The sequence below is a fragment of the Xiphophorus hellerii genome, chromosome 1, assembly GCF_003331165.1.
Source record: "Xiphophorus hellerii strain 12219 chromosome 1, Xiphophorus_hellerii-4.1, whole genome shotgun sequence".
Taxonomy (NCBI): domain Eukaryota; kingdom Metazoa; phylum Chordata; class Actinopteri; order Cyprinodontiformes; family Poeciliidae; genus Xiphophorus; species Xiphophorus hellerii.
Genome location: NC_045672.1, coordinates 3,142,482 through 3,159,809, shown reverse-complemented (window position 1 = coordinate 3,159,809; position 17,328 = coordinate 3,142,482). Strand labels below are relative to the sequence as shown.

The 17,328-nt window shown below is 38.3% G+C and overlaps 1 protein-coding gene and 2 long non-coding RNA genes across 3 annotated transcripts in view; 1 reads left to right on the top strand and 2 right to left on the bottom strand.

Annotated features, from left to right (window-relative positions):
* The window catches only part of LOC116720384 (copine-9-like), a 92,563-nt gene extending 86,220 nt beyond the window's left edge, over positions 1 to 6,343 (top strand). Inside the window, exon 20 of the mRNA XM_032563633.1 lies at positions 5,667 to 6,343. Coding sequence (XP_032419524.1) covers positions 5,667 to 5,849 — 183 coding nt within the window. The 3' untranslated portion in view covers positions 5,850 to 6,343. The remainder of the gene's footprint in view (positions 1 to 5,666) is intronic.
* LOC116720582 (uncharacterized) overlaps positions 1 to 13,424 on the bottom strand; it is a 44,969-nt gene extending 31,545 nt beyond the window's left edge. The window contains exon 1 of the long non-coding RNA XR_004339417.1: positions 13,415 to 13,424. This is a non-coding gene — a long non-coding RNA (uncharacterized LOC116720582). The remainder of the gene's footprint in view (positions 1 to 13,414) is intronic.
* The window catches only part of LOC116720590 (uncharacterized), a 957,300-nt gene that overhangs the window by 719,068 nt on the left and 220,904 nt on the right, over positions 1 to 17,328 (bottom strand). The window lies entirely within an intron of this gene.

Below are 17,328 nucleotides of genomic sequence, written 5' to 3'. Positions count from 1 at the left end.
GTGCTAATTCATAACAAGGATCAGGTTGGCTTCCTCTGTGTTACAGTCAGGAACACAGAGGAGCTAGCTAACTGTGTTCACTCGGCTGCATGGTGGCATCTAGCGCTAGCTAGGGTGTTTGTGTTTTGTGCTGAGCTACATCACTGTAGCAGCACCAGGTTGCTAGCTAGCTAGCGTGTATGCTTTGTCTTACAAGCTGTTACAGGATAGGACAAAACTGGAGCAACATGATTAAAAAGTGATAGTTTATAAATAATTCATGTATTTTTCTAATATTTCTTTCATTTAGGTTAAAGTATATCAAAAAATTGTTATATTAGTAGAAATAGCTTGCAGTTACTGGCTATTTTTATTTGCTTTACAGTATATTCAGTGAAAAATTAACATTGATCAGTTTGGACATGCTAATTTCCCTGACCTCTATGCTTCAACAACCCAACTGTGTTTCGGTTTTGGCCTTGGATAGGCGGTGACCACGGGTTTGAAGAAAGTATGCAACCGTGACTTTCCTGGGAAGCATTCTGACAAAGGTGGCTATCAGGATGATGAGAGCGATTTGTTTTGGAAAGGATTTTCATCTGAAACCAAAGAACAATCTGACCCAGCTGGGGAGGTTTGTTCTGAAAAGGCAACCGATGTCTGTGGGACCACAGACTTTAACCTGACTAAGACTATACGAGACAGTACTGAGGACGACTGCACCGCCTTTGGACAAACTGACCCAGCTGGGGAGGTTTGTTCTGAAAAGGCAACCGATGTCTGTGGGACCACAGACTTTAACCTGACTAAGACTATACGAGACAGTACTGAGGACGACTGCACCGCCTTTGGACAAACTGACCCAGCTGGGGAGGTTTGTTCTGTAAGTCAGACTGTCCACAGTCAAAGCAATATTAGTGGCTGTACAAAGACGACAGTACAATCCAATCTTAAGTGTGAGAGTTCAGCCGCAGGGAACGATTTTCCAATCGTTCCCAAAGAAAAATCTAACCCGGCTGGGGAAGATTTATCTGTCTCTATGCTTCATGACCTCACAGCCAAAGCTTTTTCTGATCTGACAGCACAAGTTTTTGCTCCATCGATTCCATCTCTGGCTGTGCCAGAGAAGAGTTCTCTGAAAGACACATTTGCGAGTGTCTTTCAATTACCAGAATGAAAACGGATTCAACAGAGACATCACAGCCACTGATTTATCAAAAAGACCGTCTCTAAATGGCAGAGCTACCGATGTCTTTGAGGTAAACTGTTCCCCAGACGGGTACGTTAACAATTCAGGACAGAAAGTTGGCTCAGATATCCCAGATGTGGAGAGGATGGCAGGTGCACCACAAGGAGACATCAAGAAGAACTTCTCTAAGTTCTCCCAACGTACTCCAAAATAGTTGGATGAATGCCACTTTCCACAGTGTCCTGAACCTGAGGGTCACCAGGAGGCTTCTTGCTAAGTAAAGATATTTCTAGAGGCTTCATCCGTCCCCTGCTGTGCGAGTCTCATCCACTCAGCTGTCCGTCAGCCAGGTAAACACTTTTCCAAAAAAGAGAATCTCCAGTTCTTAGGAAGCTGGGGGGGAGCAAACTGTCACCAGATGTGGGAAAAGACTTTGATATGGCTCTGGGTTCTGTGTTGGTTTGGGTGGATTCACTTGGTGGTGACACAGATCAGGAACTAAACAGTGGAAACTCTTGCACAAAATGTAAAACCAATTTCCGAGAGCTCCTGAGCAACAGCCCTCTGGTTATCATCCCATCGACAACATTTCGAACCGACATGCAGTAGCTTCACTTTGTAGCATTGGGTGGATTTGGGGGGCAAACGTCATTATTCAGGCTGCAGGTCGACCTTACAGAAAAAATACTGCCTCACTGACGACAATGAATTTGATAAACTGGACATCTATAATATTGCTAAAATAAAATCATGTTACAGTTACACACAGATATTTTATTTCTGTTAACTGTGTGTGTTGTCGCTCAGTTCGATTCGGGGTCAAAATTGCAACATTTATTTCATTTTCACCCCTGTAGTTCACTTCCACACTGCACTGTCAAACTAAGAGCAGGCGAGTGACAAAAGTGTAGATTTATTGCTAACAAAATATTGTAATATATATGTGAATATATCGCATATAAATATTTATAGGCTCTAGTAGAGATTAAAATAGTACAGTTTAAGATATTCAGCCTCAATTTGAAGTAATAACTAGAACAGGTCCAGTAGGTAACGCTGTGAGGTTGATCAGTACCTGCTTTAGATCAGTCTTTCTCACACTGCGGTCCCGGACCACTGGTGGTCCGCAGGCGCCTCTTAATGGTCCGCGAGTTCATGTAAACAATTGTTTATTGGCTGTGATGTGAGCTCAAAGTGCGACGCTACAGTTAGCTTACCAAAGGATTGTGTTTAATATGCACAGCACCCTCTTGTTTTTGTGGTTGCACTGTGAGACCTTCAAATATGCAGATGAAATCATTATTTCATAAAAGCTGCAACTGATGAGAGAATTTCTGTTAGGATCAACTTGAAGAAGCGCAGAGTTCTCCCTCCGTTTTTGCCTTAATTAAGCCTTCAGAGGGAAGGGCGTCACAGACGGGGCAGAACGCATTCCTTCTGTTTGTGTCATTATTTTATTTTTCTCCTTACTGTCACGTTCAGGCTGTCTCATATCACACAGGTCGCATACTGTAAGCTGTATGGATTTTAGCTGAAATGAAGAAAAAGATTGAAATATTTCTGAATTTAAAGTAAACCAGAATCCATTTCAGGTTTATGTAGCTTCTAAAGAGAGGTCACATTCATTCACTCCCAAAATGGTCCCCGTAGAAGATGGGATGTTTCAGGGACTCAGATTCTGATGGCTGACACTGTTTGGTCACACCGTCTCATGTCAAAATAAGACGTACTGTGGTTTCAGCTGATTGCACACAACTCCATTTTATGATTGTGTGCTTCTCCTGACTCATATCTTTGTACATTTATCCTACAAGTATTAGATTAGGATGTGTACACACAGAACCAGGTTGTTGAAGCTTCTTTACAGATTTGATCAGATTTTTTATTTGAATAACACAAAATGTATTAGGGCTGAAACAATTAATCAAATTAACTGTGATTAATCAACTATTGAGATCATTATCAACTAATTTATTAATCGATTGCTCATTAACTGGGAGATGCAGACTAAAAATAAAATTTAAAAAAAAGTTAACATTAATGTAGGCATAAGATAAAAAGAAAAAATCTTTGTAATTATTTTTTGTTCAAAACTCAAGTGGAATTTTTAGTTTCACCTGGTTCAAATCCTGTAAAAAACTCTCCTTTTAGCTCCTTTTGCTATTTAATCCAAAAAATGACCAACAGTTAAGCAGACAGTATGCTACAGCTGCAGACGCGTCTTTTGAGGAAGCGTATGCTAAAGGAATCCTGTGTTGCTGCATTTCAGGCATTAACATTTTAATTTGTCTTTAAAACTTTGATTCAATTATTTGCATATTTGAATGTATTTCTAATATTGTGTAAAAGAAAAGGCTTTTTTTAATCATTAGTTGCAGCCCTAAGATGTATGTCACATAAAAAGCAGGGGTGTGAAGACTTTTGAGAACCAGTTTGATAAAGTAAAAACCCCAAATCTGCTTTTACATAAACAGCATTAGAAAAAAATCTATTCATTTTTTTCAAACTGTAATACTTTATAGATTTTGTTGGCCTATACTTATTTTTTTTACTTTCTTTAATTTTTTAAAACTGAATAATAACACGATAGAAACAGCAGTGTTTGTTTTATGTTTTTTTTTTTTATATATAATAATTTCAGAACCAGCTGGAGGCAGAAGCATTTTCATTCTAATGGACACTTAAAAAAACCCACTACAGGTTATCTTCTTTTCATTCCGGAACAAAAATTTTAAAAAAAATCCCACCTCACTGCTCCATCTTGTTCTTGCTGACTTTTTTTTCTGGTCTGAACATCCTGGATGTTCAGCGACGGCTCCCAACCCTCCAGTCGGAAGCAATCTAATCTAAAAACGCAGCTTTGTCGGCCTTCTCCACACACAAATATTCAACGTTCAGACGATTATACAACCCCAGAGACATCAGCGGTGTCAAACGACTTCTTACAGCTGGCTATTTATACATCTGGTTTATCTGCTAGAAGCTCTCCTTAGTGCTTCTTTATCAGTCTAAATTCATCTCCACATCTCTGTTCTTTCGTTCTCATCTCTTATCTCTTTTTGCTTATTGTCAAACATCAGCATCTTTTTTCAAACCCTCATGTTTATTATTCCAGGCTTTTTTTATAGAGTCCTACGGACATAATAGCCTGCTTGAGTGAAAATTGCTTCTTTTCCAAATGTCATCTGCCTAAAAAAAAAAAAAAAAAGAACATTACCTGAAGCTTATGTCCTTCAGTTTTTATTGTCCACAGCTGATTAAACGCTTGCAACGACGATCACAATCCTTGATAAAGTAACAAACTTGAATGCTTTTTATGAGGATTTTGTGTGACAGACCAACACAAAATGGAGTGTAATTGTAAATAATAAGGAATGTCCTGGAATGTGAAACATGAAGCATTTAATCTAAATTTGAATTACTTTTATTCTTTCTTTAATTTTGTTTCTGATTGGAAACAGGAGTCATGTTTTTTTCATGCTAGCTTCTTCCGTAGATATTCTCACAGGTTCTTGTTAGGACTTATTAGGGCTGGGCAACTCCAAAACATTAATATTACTTCCAAGCAGAAGAAATATGCTGGAAAATTAAAACCTAAATCTGCCAATGAGGTCAAAAGTAAAATTTAAAATCTAGTATTTGTGGTGTTAAATAACTCAGTACATGACTTTGGTATAATTTTCCGTTGGTATCAGTAAAGTGTTTTTGAATTGCATTGAAAACGCCAACCCTTTGGTGAAACACGGTAGTGGTGGAATGATGCTGTGGGGATGTTTTTCATCAACAGAGACAGAGAAGCTGGAGGGAAAATGAACTGAGACAAAAACAACCAGAGCTACAATGGAATGGTTTAGATTATGAATGCAAGAATGTGAAAATAAAGGCCAATATCAATAATAATATCAATTGCCAATAATAATCCTGCTGTTGTGGCTGATAACCAAAATGTATTGCTAAGCCTGTTGCAATAACAAATTTTCCTGCACGATAAATTATGGTAAATATGGTAAAAAATAATAATAAGGTTGTATTGAGACCATTTTGAAATAATATATTGATAATGGCATAATAATGCCAGGGCTCCTCTCAAAGACCCATGCATGTTAATTTTGTGAAGAACACTTAGCTAGAGACCTGGAAGATATTTTAACTATCCAAAATAAAACACAACCAAAAACATCAAACAAAGCAGAAATACAACCAAAACCATCAATAACATGGACTGTGAAGTCTGCAAACAAAATTGCACACCACACTTTTAAGATTTTTACCGGTTAAATTTAGTGGTTGTGGTCGACACTTCTGAACCTGGTTTGGTCTCCTGTGTGCCACATCAAGGGCAGATCAGAGACACGGCCTCTCCTCCGCGGCTCAGCCAAACTGTTCTGCTTGGTGTTGATCTGTCTTTAAAATTCTGATGGAATACCATGAAATCCATGGTTGTAGCGTGACAAGGAGTGATATTTGCCACAGATTTTGTTTTCCTTCCTGCTTCTAGTTCGTTCCGTTCAGAGACTACATCGACAGGTCCGGTAACCAGGTGCTCAGCATGGCCCGGCTGGCCAAAGACGTCCTGGCCGAGATCCCTGACCAGCTGCTGTCGTTCATGAAGAGTCGAGGAATCGAACCGCGACCGGCCCTTTCCTCCTCCCCCCTACCGGCGCTGCACCGGCACATCTGACCCACACAATCCCCAACATCTTCCCCGTCTCTGTCTGTCTCCTTTTTTCCCCTTCCTCTGGTTTCTCTTATCCTCCATTTCTTTGCTACTTTAAAAAGAAGGAAGCATCAACCTGCTGCTCTCTCACCCAGAGTCTAAACAGACGCCTCCCTTCAGCACAGTGGGCGCTCATCCTCCACTCACCTGCTGCTGTAACTCATCTGTTCCTCTCCCTCCTCTTAATATTCGGTTACATTGCTAAAGAGCGTTGGGACCGACCCCCTGAGTGGGACCTTCTGGAACATTCAGAGCTGGATGTTTAGGATGTTTTCCCACCTCATAGTCCGGTAGACTTGGTTCTATTGGCGACCAAAACAGAAATATTTGTTAGATTTTCAGCTGTTGCGGTTCCCTTTTACGCTGCACTTCCTCAAACAATCCAAACTCTTTGGAAAACCTGTTCCCCTCCTCTCCTGTGGTGGCGCTACATCAAGAACCACAGAAGGAAACAACACGAAAACGTCCAAAGACGACATGACAATTTCACTCTTCTCGAAATGTAAGGAAATGGAGTGGTGTCTGATTTTAGCGGTTGTAGGATTTCTCTTCTGTTTATGGTCAAAGACCACAAGTTCATTTCTCCCTCTAGTGCTAGACTTTTAGATTGTTTTCACCCAAAATTTACCCAGAATGCCCTGTGCTGTCATCCACTTCCTGCTTTGGGAGTGGTCTCTGGGCCGCTTGGCGTTCACTTTTGCATTCAAACCACACCAGAGTTCACTTCAACCAAACAGAGACGGAGGTTTTTAGGCGGACAAGTTTTCACTTTGCTATCCGTATAGATTGGTCAGGTTTCCTACAAATCAGTCTGCTTTTGAACACTTGACTGGTGTGAACACACCATCAGTGTTTGCGTCCAACTCCCATCATTTTTCTTTATTTTTTCGGAGACCTCTCCTGAAGGTTGACATTCTGTCTCATTTTCTCCAATTAGGAGCCCAATTTGGTATTTAATCTAAACTAAATCATTTGGGGCCCTTGATGAGTGAGAGGTACAGTGCGTCGTCTCCTGTGAGAAGTTTTCACCCTGATTCACGGACGGAGTGACTCGTGCTCCGGAGCATTTAGCCCGAGTCACTGCTGTGAAGGCTGCAGACGAGCGCTGGCGGTTCCAGGGTCGGGTCAGACGATGCATCAGTCTCACACACACACACACCTCTGTCTGCGACGCCACACCCACCCCTCTCTCTGCCCAGCGTGGGCCGAGGCTGGGTGCAGATTCCCCCCCCTGCTGTTAGAGAAATGCCAGTCTCTCCAGCTGTCCTGTGGAGAGGAGGAGGAGGAGGAGGAGAGAGGAAGGAAGGAAGGAAAAGAGCCAGGGGGAGGGAAGAGAGGAGACAAGACGCAGGTATGCTCAAGGACGCGGTGAGGTGGAGAGAAAGTGTTTATCTTGTTCCAGCTGCAGTTCTGTCCTTTCATTAGTTTAAAAAAAGAAAGTATGCACATTTAAACCCCAAACGATGCTAATCTAGGATCAATGCACACTCTATGAAAAGCAATACGACCGACTCCTAGCGTAGTGTTTGCCTTATGCATGTCCTGCTCCTTTCAGAGCTGCTAACAAAGTGGGAAAAGGCTGCCACCTAGTGCTCACCTCCCTGTATAGCCGGACCTCTATCTATATTATGCATGAACTGCTGTACAGCCCCCCGTTCCTCTGAGGCGCGTGCATGATGAACACATCCAGCCAAATTCAACAACGACCGAGGACTGCGTAGAAATAACAGAACTAGAAATGCAAACCGTCCGTGTGCGATGCGTCAGCTTCACGTGGCGTAGAGACGTGTTCTGTGTGCGCTTTGTAAATATGTGGACCTATATATATATATATATATATATATATATATATATATATATATATATATATATATATATATATATATATGTATATATATATATATTCTTTTTGCATGTTGGGTGGAGGGGGGAAATGTATAACAGTGTACCAGTAAATATTACACCCCCCCCACACACTTCAAAACGAAAATACAAACAAATATATGCATTTTTTTTCTTCTGTGTCTTTGGAAACATTCGTGTGTAGATTTCACATCTGATCTGTGTTTTACAGAATCCTGTGAAATTATGTGTATTTCTTTTTACATATATCTTGAAGGATCAAGAAAACAAAAAAAAAAAATGTTTGGATTCTGTTGAATGCCGATAAATTGAGAGCAGGGGTCTGCAGCCTGCGGCGCCGGAGACGCAAGTGGTCCATTGAACCTTCCACAATGCAAAAGACAAAATATTAGCATTTTTTTCTAGTTTCTAGTGCAAATATTTTAGTACGCTTGAAATAAGACAAAACTAACTTACAAGTTACTTTTCAACAAGATATGTGAGCTTTTTAAAGTCAACAATTTCTTTATATATATATATATATATATAAATAATATATATAAGATAAATAAATAAAATATATATATATATATATATATATATATATATATATATATATATATATATATATATATATATATTTATTTATTTATTTATTTATTTATTTTTAATAAAAAGTACTAGTTCCACTGGCAGACTTTTTAACTAACTCAGAAAAATGTCTTGGTGAAAAAATCTTCCTGTGGAACTAGTACTTTTTATTTCTATTTATGGAATTATTGACTCAAAGCTACGGTAACTAATATACTGAAAAAAGTTACTTGTAAGATAGTTTTGTCTTTTTCAAGTGCACTAAAATATTAACCCTAGAGACCAAAAATACTTGGTAAGATTTAGATATAGATATTAGGGTTTGGAAATAAAGTCTTCAAATCTTGCCACAATATTTATACATTATAAAGCAGTAAAATTAACTATGAAAAACTGTTTACAACTTCTTTGTCTTTTTTTTTTTTTTGCTCCAAAAATATAAAATATTGTTTTGCACTTAATCATCTTGTTTTCAAATTTCTTGACGTTATCTGATGCTGCACCTCTGGTTTTTAGGGTTTTCATTCATTGAAGATTATAGTTATGAAAAATTGGGATTTTTTAATGAGAATGACACAATAAAGGCATATATCTAATCAATGTAATAAATGGGTTTTTGCTGTTTGTCAGTTCTTCATGTAATAACTACATTGATGTTCCACCACAGAAGGATCTGTTCTTTTAGATACATTTTTGTTGTTGAAAGCTTTCTGGGCGGAGTTGACATCATTTTTCATAAATCTCTACATCGCATAAAAGAAAAGGTAAAAGTTTAGAATTTTCTTTATCTTAACACCTAAAAATTGAAGTAAAATGGTTCTTTAAGTATGACGACAAATTTCCTGCAATAGAAATTTATCAGAAATTGCACGTTGTCCTTTTTGTTGGAAGGCCATTTAACATTTGTAAAGGAGTTTTATTTAGCCGGGTGAAAATGTCTCTTTGGGTTGTAAAGGTTGCAGACCCCTGATTCAGAGGATTCTTAAAGCCTGACTGAGATTTCTGTCTCTTTGACTGTGTAATCCTTCAAAGAAAGGAAGATGTAACGTTTATTTGTATATATGTGTCTGTGACAAGAAATGTTTTCACTCGTTTGCTTAAAGTAGAGAGCAGTCTGTATCTGTGTTTCGGGAAGACATAACCACTCTCTTGCAGAACTTTTCACTCCTCTTAACTCACCTTAAGAGGAGTTAAGCAACAAACCTTTATTGGGTTTATATGTGATGAACAAACACAAAGTATCAAAGGTTACATGTGTTGGTCTATGAAGTAAAATTATAATATAATACATCAAGCCCTGCAGATAAAAAATGTCAAAATCTGATTCATAAGGAGTAGAAATATTTTTTTTTTGCAAATTACTGTATAAAAGTGTGTTGAGATCTTTTGAAGAATGTCCAATAAGAAGAATGTAGAAATTAGGAAAAAATGTTTTGATGAATATCTTACTGTGTTTTAATATCAGGTTTGTGATTATTGTTCCAGTTGGAACCAGGGGTTTACAAACACCAAATGAAATGACATTCACATATTTTTTTTTCTCACTTCATGAAGTCAAATCAGACCAAAGTTCTCTTGTTTTAGTTCAGTTAGCATTACCAAAATTAGTTCTACAAGTGCTACAATAATGACATAATATGTCACAGGTTTATTTATAAACATCTTCAAAATATGAAGCATTGTGAGAATCTTTTGGAAGGAAAGCCAAAATGTAAAAGCAAATCTACCAAATACTGATGAAATATTTACTGATTTTAAAGATATTGATAACTAACAACTGATAGTTGATAGATATTGCTAACTAACATATTATTTCTCTCATGACTGTGGTATTCAGCAAATCAAAAGTATTTTGGTCATTCTAATTCACTCTGATTTAACTTGAAAGTTAAGTAAGAAAGTTAACAGTAAGAAAAAAAAGTCATTTTATTTGGTGTATGTAAACTGCTGGTCTCAACTGTAACTTGATTATTTTATGTTGTATTTGTTGATTTTATTACCCTGCACACAATGTTTAATGTGGATTTCAGATTAAAGAGAGTATACCTATATAGGTTTTATATACATATAATATGTATAATTGTGTCCTGCTTGGCTCATAGCTTGACAGTTTTAATTTGGGCAGTTCATGTTAAGGGAACATTCTCAGAAGGGATGGATGAATTTGAAAACAGTTTTATATCAAATTGTTCAGCATTTAAACTTGGTTTCAATTGTTTGAGACAAATCTTTACTGCATCAAAAGTGGACTGTAGAGATTCAAATGCCTGTGAATTACAGAATCGTCTGCATAAAAATGGAAGGAAGCATTTGACAACTTTATGCAGGGATCAGAAATAAAAATTGTGGACGAGATGAGCCTTACGGCCAATAAACACCGGATCTGATTTGGCATCCGATCCAACAGAAAATCAAGTTGGAAAATATACGCAGAAATCAGAACACATTAATGTCGGTGGAGTCTGGCAGACCGCTAGTGATTCCCAGCTACTGCATCTCTGCCTGTCCTGCCTGGGGTCTGCCTTGGTCGCAACTACACAGTAATTTCATAAGAATGTAATGAATGAGACAGGAAGTTAGACATGGTGGCAAAGTAAACTACATCCGCTTTGGAGGAAAATAAAATAAATACTTTTCATATAGAAAAAGCTCTGTAGTTAGCCATGAACGTACAGAAAAATGTTGCGGAAATGGCGATCTTTTTTGAGCAGCTTTGAGTTCACTGCCAAACCGGCTTGGGTCTCGTGAGTCCAGTGGTCTGGAGACGGACCCTCAAGTCAGAGTCTGTATGTTAGAAAAAAAAATTGGATCCGAGTGTTAAGAGTTTAAGACTGATCTTTGAGGTAAATCTTTTCTTTTCAAGCAATCTGCAAACCAACTGGGAGTTTGGCTGGCAATGCCAATTTTGAGGGTGGCGGAGTGGTGGGGGTTAGAGCGTTTTAAGTGGTCATCAACTTGCCAGACTAAAACAAGATATGGAGATTAAATATTTCCTGTCTGTTTTCATCAGCTGTCCGTCACCCTGTGGGTTGGTTATGGACAGGTTGACACATGAGGTCTGCCAGGAGTCCCCATGGAGTTGGTTTGTCAGACGATGCTGTGATCTGTGGTGACAGTAGAAACAGGAAATGTGCGCTGGGGGAAGCCAAATAATGTGTGTAAGCAACAGGACAGATAAGGTACAGGAGGCTGAGTCTCAGAGTATAAAGCCTCAGAGGTTTGTTAGAGAACATTAGCGAACAAACAGCACCATGAAGACCAAGAAACACAGCAGAGAGGTCACAGACCTCTGTGAAATCCATCATCTAAAGATGGAAAGAGTAAAGTACTACTGCAAACCTACAGAGACATGGCCGTCCACCTACACTGACAATCCAGGTAAGGAGAGCAGTAATCAGAGAAGCAACCAAGAGGCTCTAACCTCTCCACAAATCTAGCCTTAATTGAAGAGTGCCAGGAAGAAATCTGTTGTAGAGGAAAAGCAATAAAAAGTTCTGTTTGCTGTCTGCAGAAAACACAGCAAAAGTGGAATAAGGTGCTTTGGTCAAAGAAGCCAAATTTGAACTTTGTGAACTAAATGCAAAATGAAGAAATAGAGTGAAGAAATAGGGTACACACCCTGAACGCATCTCACTTGGTGTGGGAATCGTTGTACTATATGAAAGCTTTTGATTCATTTTATTATGATGTTTTTTTCATTGACATTAAACTTGCACAAATTGGAATCACGAAAATAAATTCACTTACTGGAAACACGACAATTTTGAAAAAAATTAATTTGATTTTAAAAACTTGTTGCTAGGATGAGGTAGTTTTTCAGCAAAATCAAAAATGGTCTGTTTCAATGGAAAAACTTTGTGAATCAGGCGAGACCCACCAGTTTGTTATACAGCAACAGTAACGCACTTATTTGTAGGCATTGACATCGTTGGACAACATGCAGATGGATCCACAAGAGCTTTCACAGCATCACACTGTCCATCAAAGGCAGAGTTTGTCTGTCAAGTGTTGAATTTGTTGGCCTTCTATGAAACTACCAACTTCAATTTTCCAAAAGTAGAGAATGCGTGGCCGATCCCAAGAACAAAGAGCTCAAACGCCGATGTAAGATGCCGATGTCTCCTCTGCCGGCTGCTATAGGATGAGCTCTAGTGCCGTGGCTGAAATGTTAGTATATCTTATGTAAGTATTTACATCTGATATATTCATGGCAGCTGGAATCATGGCATTCCAGCTGCCATGATTTTTGATGATGTGACGTGACCAAGCTTATTCACGTGTGATTTTTATTTACATCTCTTATGTAAAGGAAACAATGCAATGGTAAAATTGTGTTTTTTCAAAATTAGCAGAATATCAAAAAAAACTTTTTTGTATACTTGGAATGGAAATGTAGCTAATGTGAAAACAAGGCTATAAATACTTTGGTAAGGCAACAGAAGACATGGAGATAGATGATCCACTGTGGTGCTTTTATCATCATCTTGGTCCATCTACTAATTATCTCCCACTGTATCACAGAGAGGCCTTATATTATATATAAATATATTTCCCTATATTTATATCAAACGTAGAAAACTGTAGCAGTGTCACGTAAGCATTGAATTGCTGGGAAACAGGCGCATCTTTGTCTTCCAAGTTCCACTTTATGTTTTTTTATGTCAAGACTTCAACAAAGAGATACAAAAACAACTCAAGATGACAAGAAAATGGTGCAAAATCACAATAGAGACACCAAAAAACTGCAGACACTAAAAACACTACAAAGAGATGTCACACAACAAAGGGAAAGAAGAGAAGTGATCACAACCGTCCACAAAATAGCCACATTTAGCAAACAAATGTTGGAAAGGCAAAAACTGTTGCTAAATCCCAGCAAAGTAAAAAAAAAAAAAAAAAAAAAGTGACACAACTGTCTTTGTTGTGCCAAACGGCAGTTTGTCGAATACTCCAGTGAAAACCTAAACCGCATTCAGATCTATTGACACCAGTCAACAGATCATATGGACTGCATCTACTAATGAGAACAGCACAGAGATGTCGGACTCCGAGACAATAAAGTGATGTTTCATAGTAAAGAACGTCGCTTTGCAGACAGAAGCAGCTGCACATTTGTAGCATCACTGCTCAAATAAAACTACTGAACTGTTGCATGTTGAAATTATGATTTACACATGAAATATAATATCATTTCATTTGCATCCACTACATTGTCCACGCTGGGGGAGTTTATCAGGTAAAGTGCCAAGAAAGATTTTTTTTTTTTTTTTTTTTACTTGTTAAAAGATTTAGAATTAAAAGTAAAATTCCTTCAAAATTGTAAAAGGGGGGGTTAGAGGTCATGGAGTAACAATGTGTGTGGAAAAGGCAGAAAGTATCCGTAAGCATAAAGGTGATAATGACATTCCTGTCCTCTCATAAAAATAGGTGTGCTCCTGATGTCCATCCTGCCGCGATGTTTAAACCAAAGGTATCACATCTGCAGTTTCATCAGAATCTCCCCTTCAATACTCCAGGTTCCTCCACAATCAGCTTCAGTCTGATGTCACAGGAAACACCACCAGTACTGTTTTATTTAAAGAATGTTTTCACACCTGTTAGTTTGGTAGACCCTGACCAAAATTAGAACTTTTGTTATATTTTCAGCTGGTACTCTTCATTTTGCCACTTCATTGTGTAAAACAAACCAAGCCCTTTGAAAACCTGTCTTTTTATTTACCATGTGGAAATGTACATTTGGCCAAAGGCAGTGATTGATCTGGTTTGTCATGTTGGCGTCTTGACTAAGCTTTTTACATTAGCACCCCATGTTAGTGCTTTTGCAGTCCTGAACAGACTTTAAAGGCCTATTAACTATAATGACAGCAAGTGGGAGATGTTATCAGGTTGCCTAAGGAGGCGTTCTGAAGCAGGCAACAGTTACAGAAAATGACACTGGAGCGTTTAAAGCAATGTGGAAGCTTTTCCGTAGAAATTCACTCAACCATAGATGATTTCAGTTTTAATTGCCTCCCAGCACTTTACTCCGCAGTGGCTGTGGGCAACAACAAGGAGATTATGATGTCATTAGAGTGTACCTCCCACCCAGACCAACTCTTTATAAACACTATTTTTATGACTTTGTGGAAAGAAACAAGGAGCAACATCTGGTGAAAACTTGTGTTTTTAAAAGGACTCGAACAAACCATGTTTTGTGGAACTTTGGGTAATAGGTCAGGGAGGCTTAGCTCAGGGAAACTTTGGGCAAATATAAATGAGGCCTTCAAGCTGGAACATGGGGGCACTCTGGAAGTTTTCACTGAGCTGCTTTATGAGAGTTGGACAAGCTACTGTTAGGATTCTCTGAAAAATGTGACGAGGACAAACAGAGTGGAGATGTTTGAGCTTGTTCCAGAATGGTTTCCTCAAAACATTATTAGGAGCCAAGCTTCAAAGACTTATGACCTTCTACAGACACATAAGATGACTGCAGTTTAATATCAAGCGGCAGATTCTGATGTACATTCACTCTGAGTAAATAATCAAGAAGGCAGTGGGTTTGGCATTTTTTTAAAGACCAAGTAGAAGCTGTGTTAGTGTCAGGCTGCCACTATGTTGGCTTTCTGTTTTTCCACTTACCTCACCTCCGAGCAGCTTCATAAAACAGCTTCTTGTTGTTGTTATGCTGTCACAGCTGAGAGGTGCTGCAGATGGAGGCGTAAACTGAACAGAAACACGGCCAAAGTCGACACAGTCGCTGCTTCTGTGAACATGTATAATGGGACTCCAGTACCTGTAAGGAAATATGGAGGCATTTTTTTCTCTACCATTCAGGTTGACTCTGTTTGCAGCCTAGGAACAAATTACATATGACATTTTGAACTCATATTACTAAATGTAGTCTCCAGTCCAAGCTGCAGTTTGAAATTACAATGGAAGACATGCAGAATTTACAAACTATTCCCTTAAATATGTCATCTCTAGCTAACTAACAATCTCTAGTAAATGTTTCTAGCAAAGAAGGACCAGGCATTGAAAGCTTATGACATTGATAGTGCTGTAGTGGTTAGTAGACAGTGAGCTCAACTTGAATGGGGCCCCATATCAAATTCTGCCTCAGGCCCTCCATTGCGTAGGCTCTACATAACACATTACTATTTTCCCTCCTATCCAAACCTTCTCTTCAATCCCTCCAGACCTGAGTATCTCAGCGTCAGTGCGTGCCTTCTACAGAGCTGGCTGGACAATACCTCTCTTCCTTCTTATTCAATATCTTCTGCGCCTGGAATCTGTTACTAAGAGACATCATTTAAAACCATTAAATCCTGACTTGGCTTCTTTATACTGAAGCGAACCATTTTTAGATCAGAACAGACACAGGAGCAAGGGGACATATAATACCCCAGATTTTGGAGTTTGCACAAAGGAGAGCCTTTGTTCTCTGTGTTTGGAAACAGTTGGGATTGGTACCACAGATGCAGGACTTGGAGGCATAATATACTCTGTGGAGCCCCGACAATAGCCATGACAGCAGCTTTTACACAGAGCAGCCTCTGTGTGGTTAAAAACGGCAGCCTCTGGGACCTGAGGAGTATGGAAAACAACCATGGAGATCATATATTTTATTATTAGGCTTCACCGCATTGAACATCCAAGAAGCAAAAGCTTCACCCTTGGGTGGCGTGATTCCTAAGGCTTCGTTTGTACCTTCGCAATGTTTTAAAATGCCACAATAAGAACCCTTTTCATGTAGAAGTTTCAGGATGACACAATTCCAGTTGGTTGCAGTTTTTAATTTTACCAGTAGATGTCAGCACATGCATCACACTGAGCCTTTAAAGCAACATAAAACCCCTGGGAAACCTTAAATTTCACATTTTAGAAAACAAAAAAACAATTCAACAAAAAAATTACAGCTCATATTATTTGTTCATTTTATTAATGGATTAATTTCCTTTTCAAGAAATTAATAACACTGTTGTAATAAGTATCATTTTTCCAATCACAGGGCAAAAATATGTAATCACTCAGCATTTTTTGAGAAAAATTGACTCATGAACCAAAAAAACCCAGAAAATTCAATATTAGTAAGTTGCATTCTTATAAAATTTTATTTTATTAAATGCAACCTGATTACATAATTATTCCCCTTTTGATATTTTACTTGTTCTGAAAAAAGATATGCCAATAATTACAGCCATATAAGAAGTTTTATAGGTATGTTTTATGAGTATTTTGTCAAAAAAAGTTAAAAAAATTGTCATACTTCATGTTTTGCAATGATTTGTGTCTTATTTTCACTGTTTAGCTTTTAGTAGAACTTTGTTAGCTTGTGCCTTTATCTTTAACACTTTCTTGGATTTGTACAAAAATAACCATCTTTTAAGCTTAAAATATAGTTTTAAATTTGAAAAACAAAAATGTTTTTGAAGAGACAAAAAAGGAATTCTACTAAAACTAAGACTAAAAGGCCAGCTGAACTATCGCTTTGCCACATATAGCCTGACTTCTTCTCTGATAAATGAATTTTCATCTGAGAAATGCCATCAAATGAGAGGAAGACAATGTTTAATGCAGCTGATCCACTCAGCCCCCAGCAGGTTTAGAGAAAGCAGAGCGGGGACATGAGTCTCTCAACAGGCGTTTTGCATATTGTCTCACCCCCCGTCGTCCTGCGTCTGAGTAAACAGGTTTTTTTTTTCACATTAGCATCTGGTATTTATCGAACAGCCATTCACAGACAGATTGCTCCAATAGTTCCTCCAAGCGGAACATTTCAGATTTCAGTCTGAGTAATGACTCATCTACATATTCAAAGACTCGTAAGGACACAAATGGGGAAGATTTGATGAAGAAAAATAGCTGAAGCGACAGTAACTCAAAAGTCTTACGTCTTTCAGAGAACTTGAAACAAGCAAACGTTGAAGTAAGGACGAGTGGAAAGGTGTTTGCTGACCACAGAATTGTTTGATGACCTGGTGTTTTTTACAGGTTAAACAAATGGAAAGAGAAGAAAAGCAAACAAGCTACA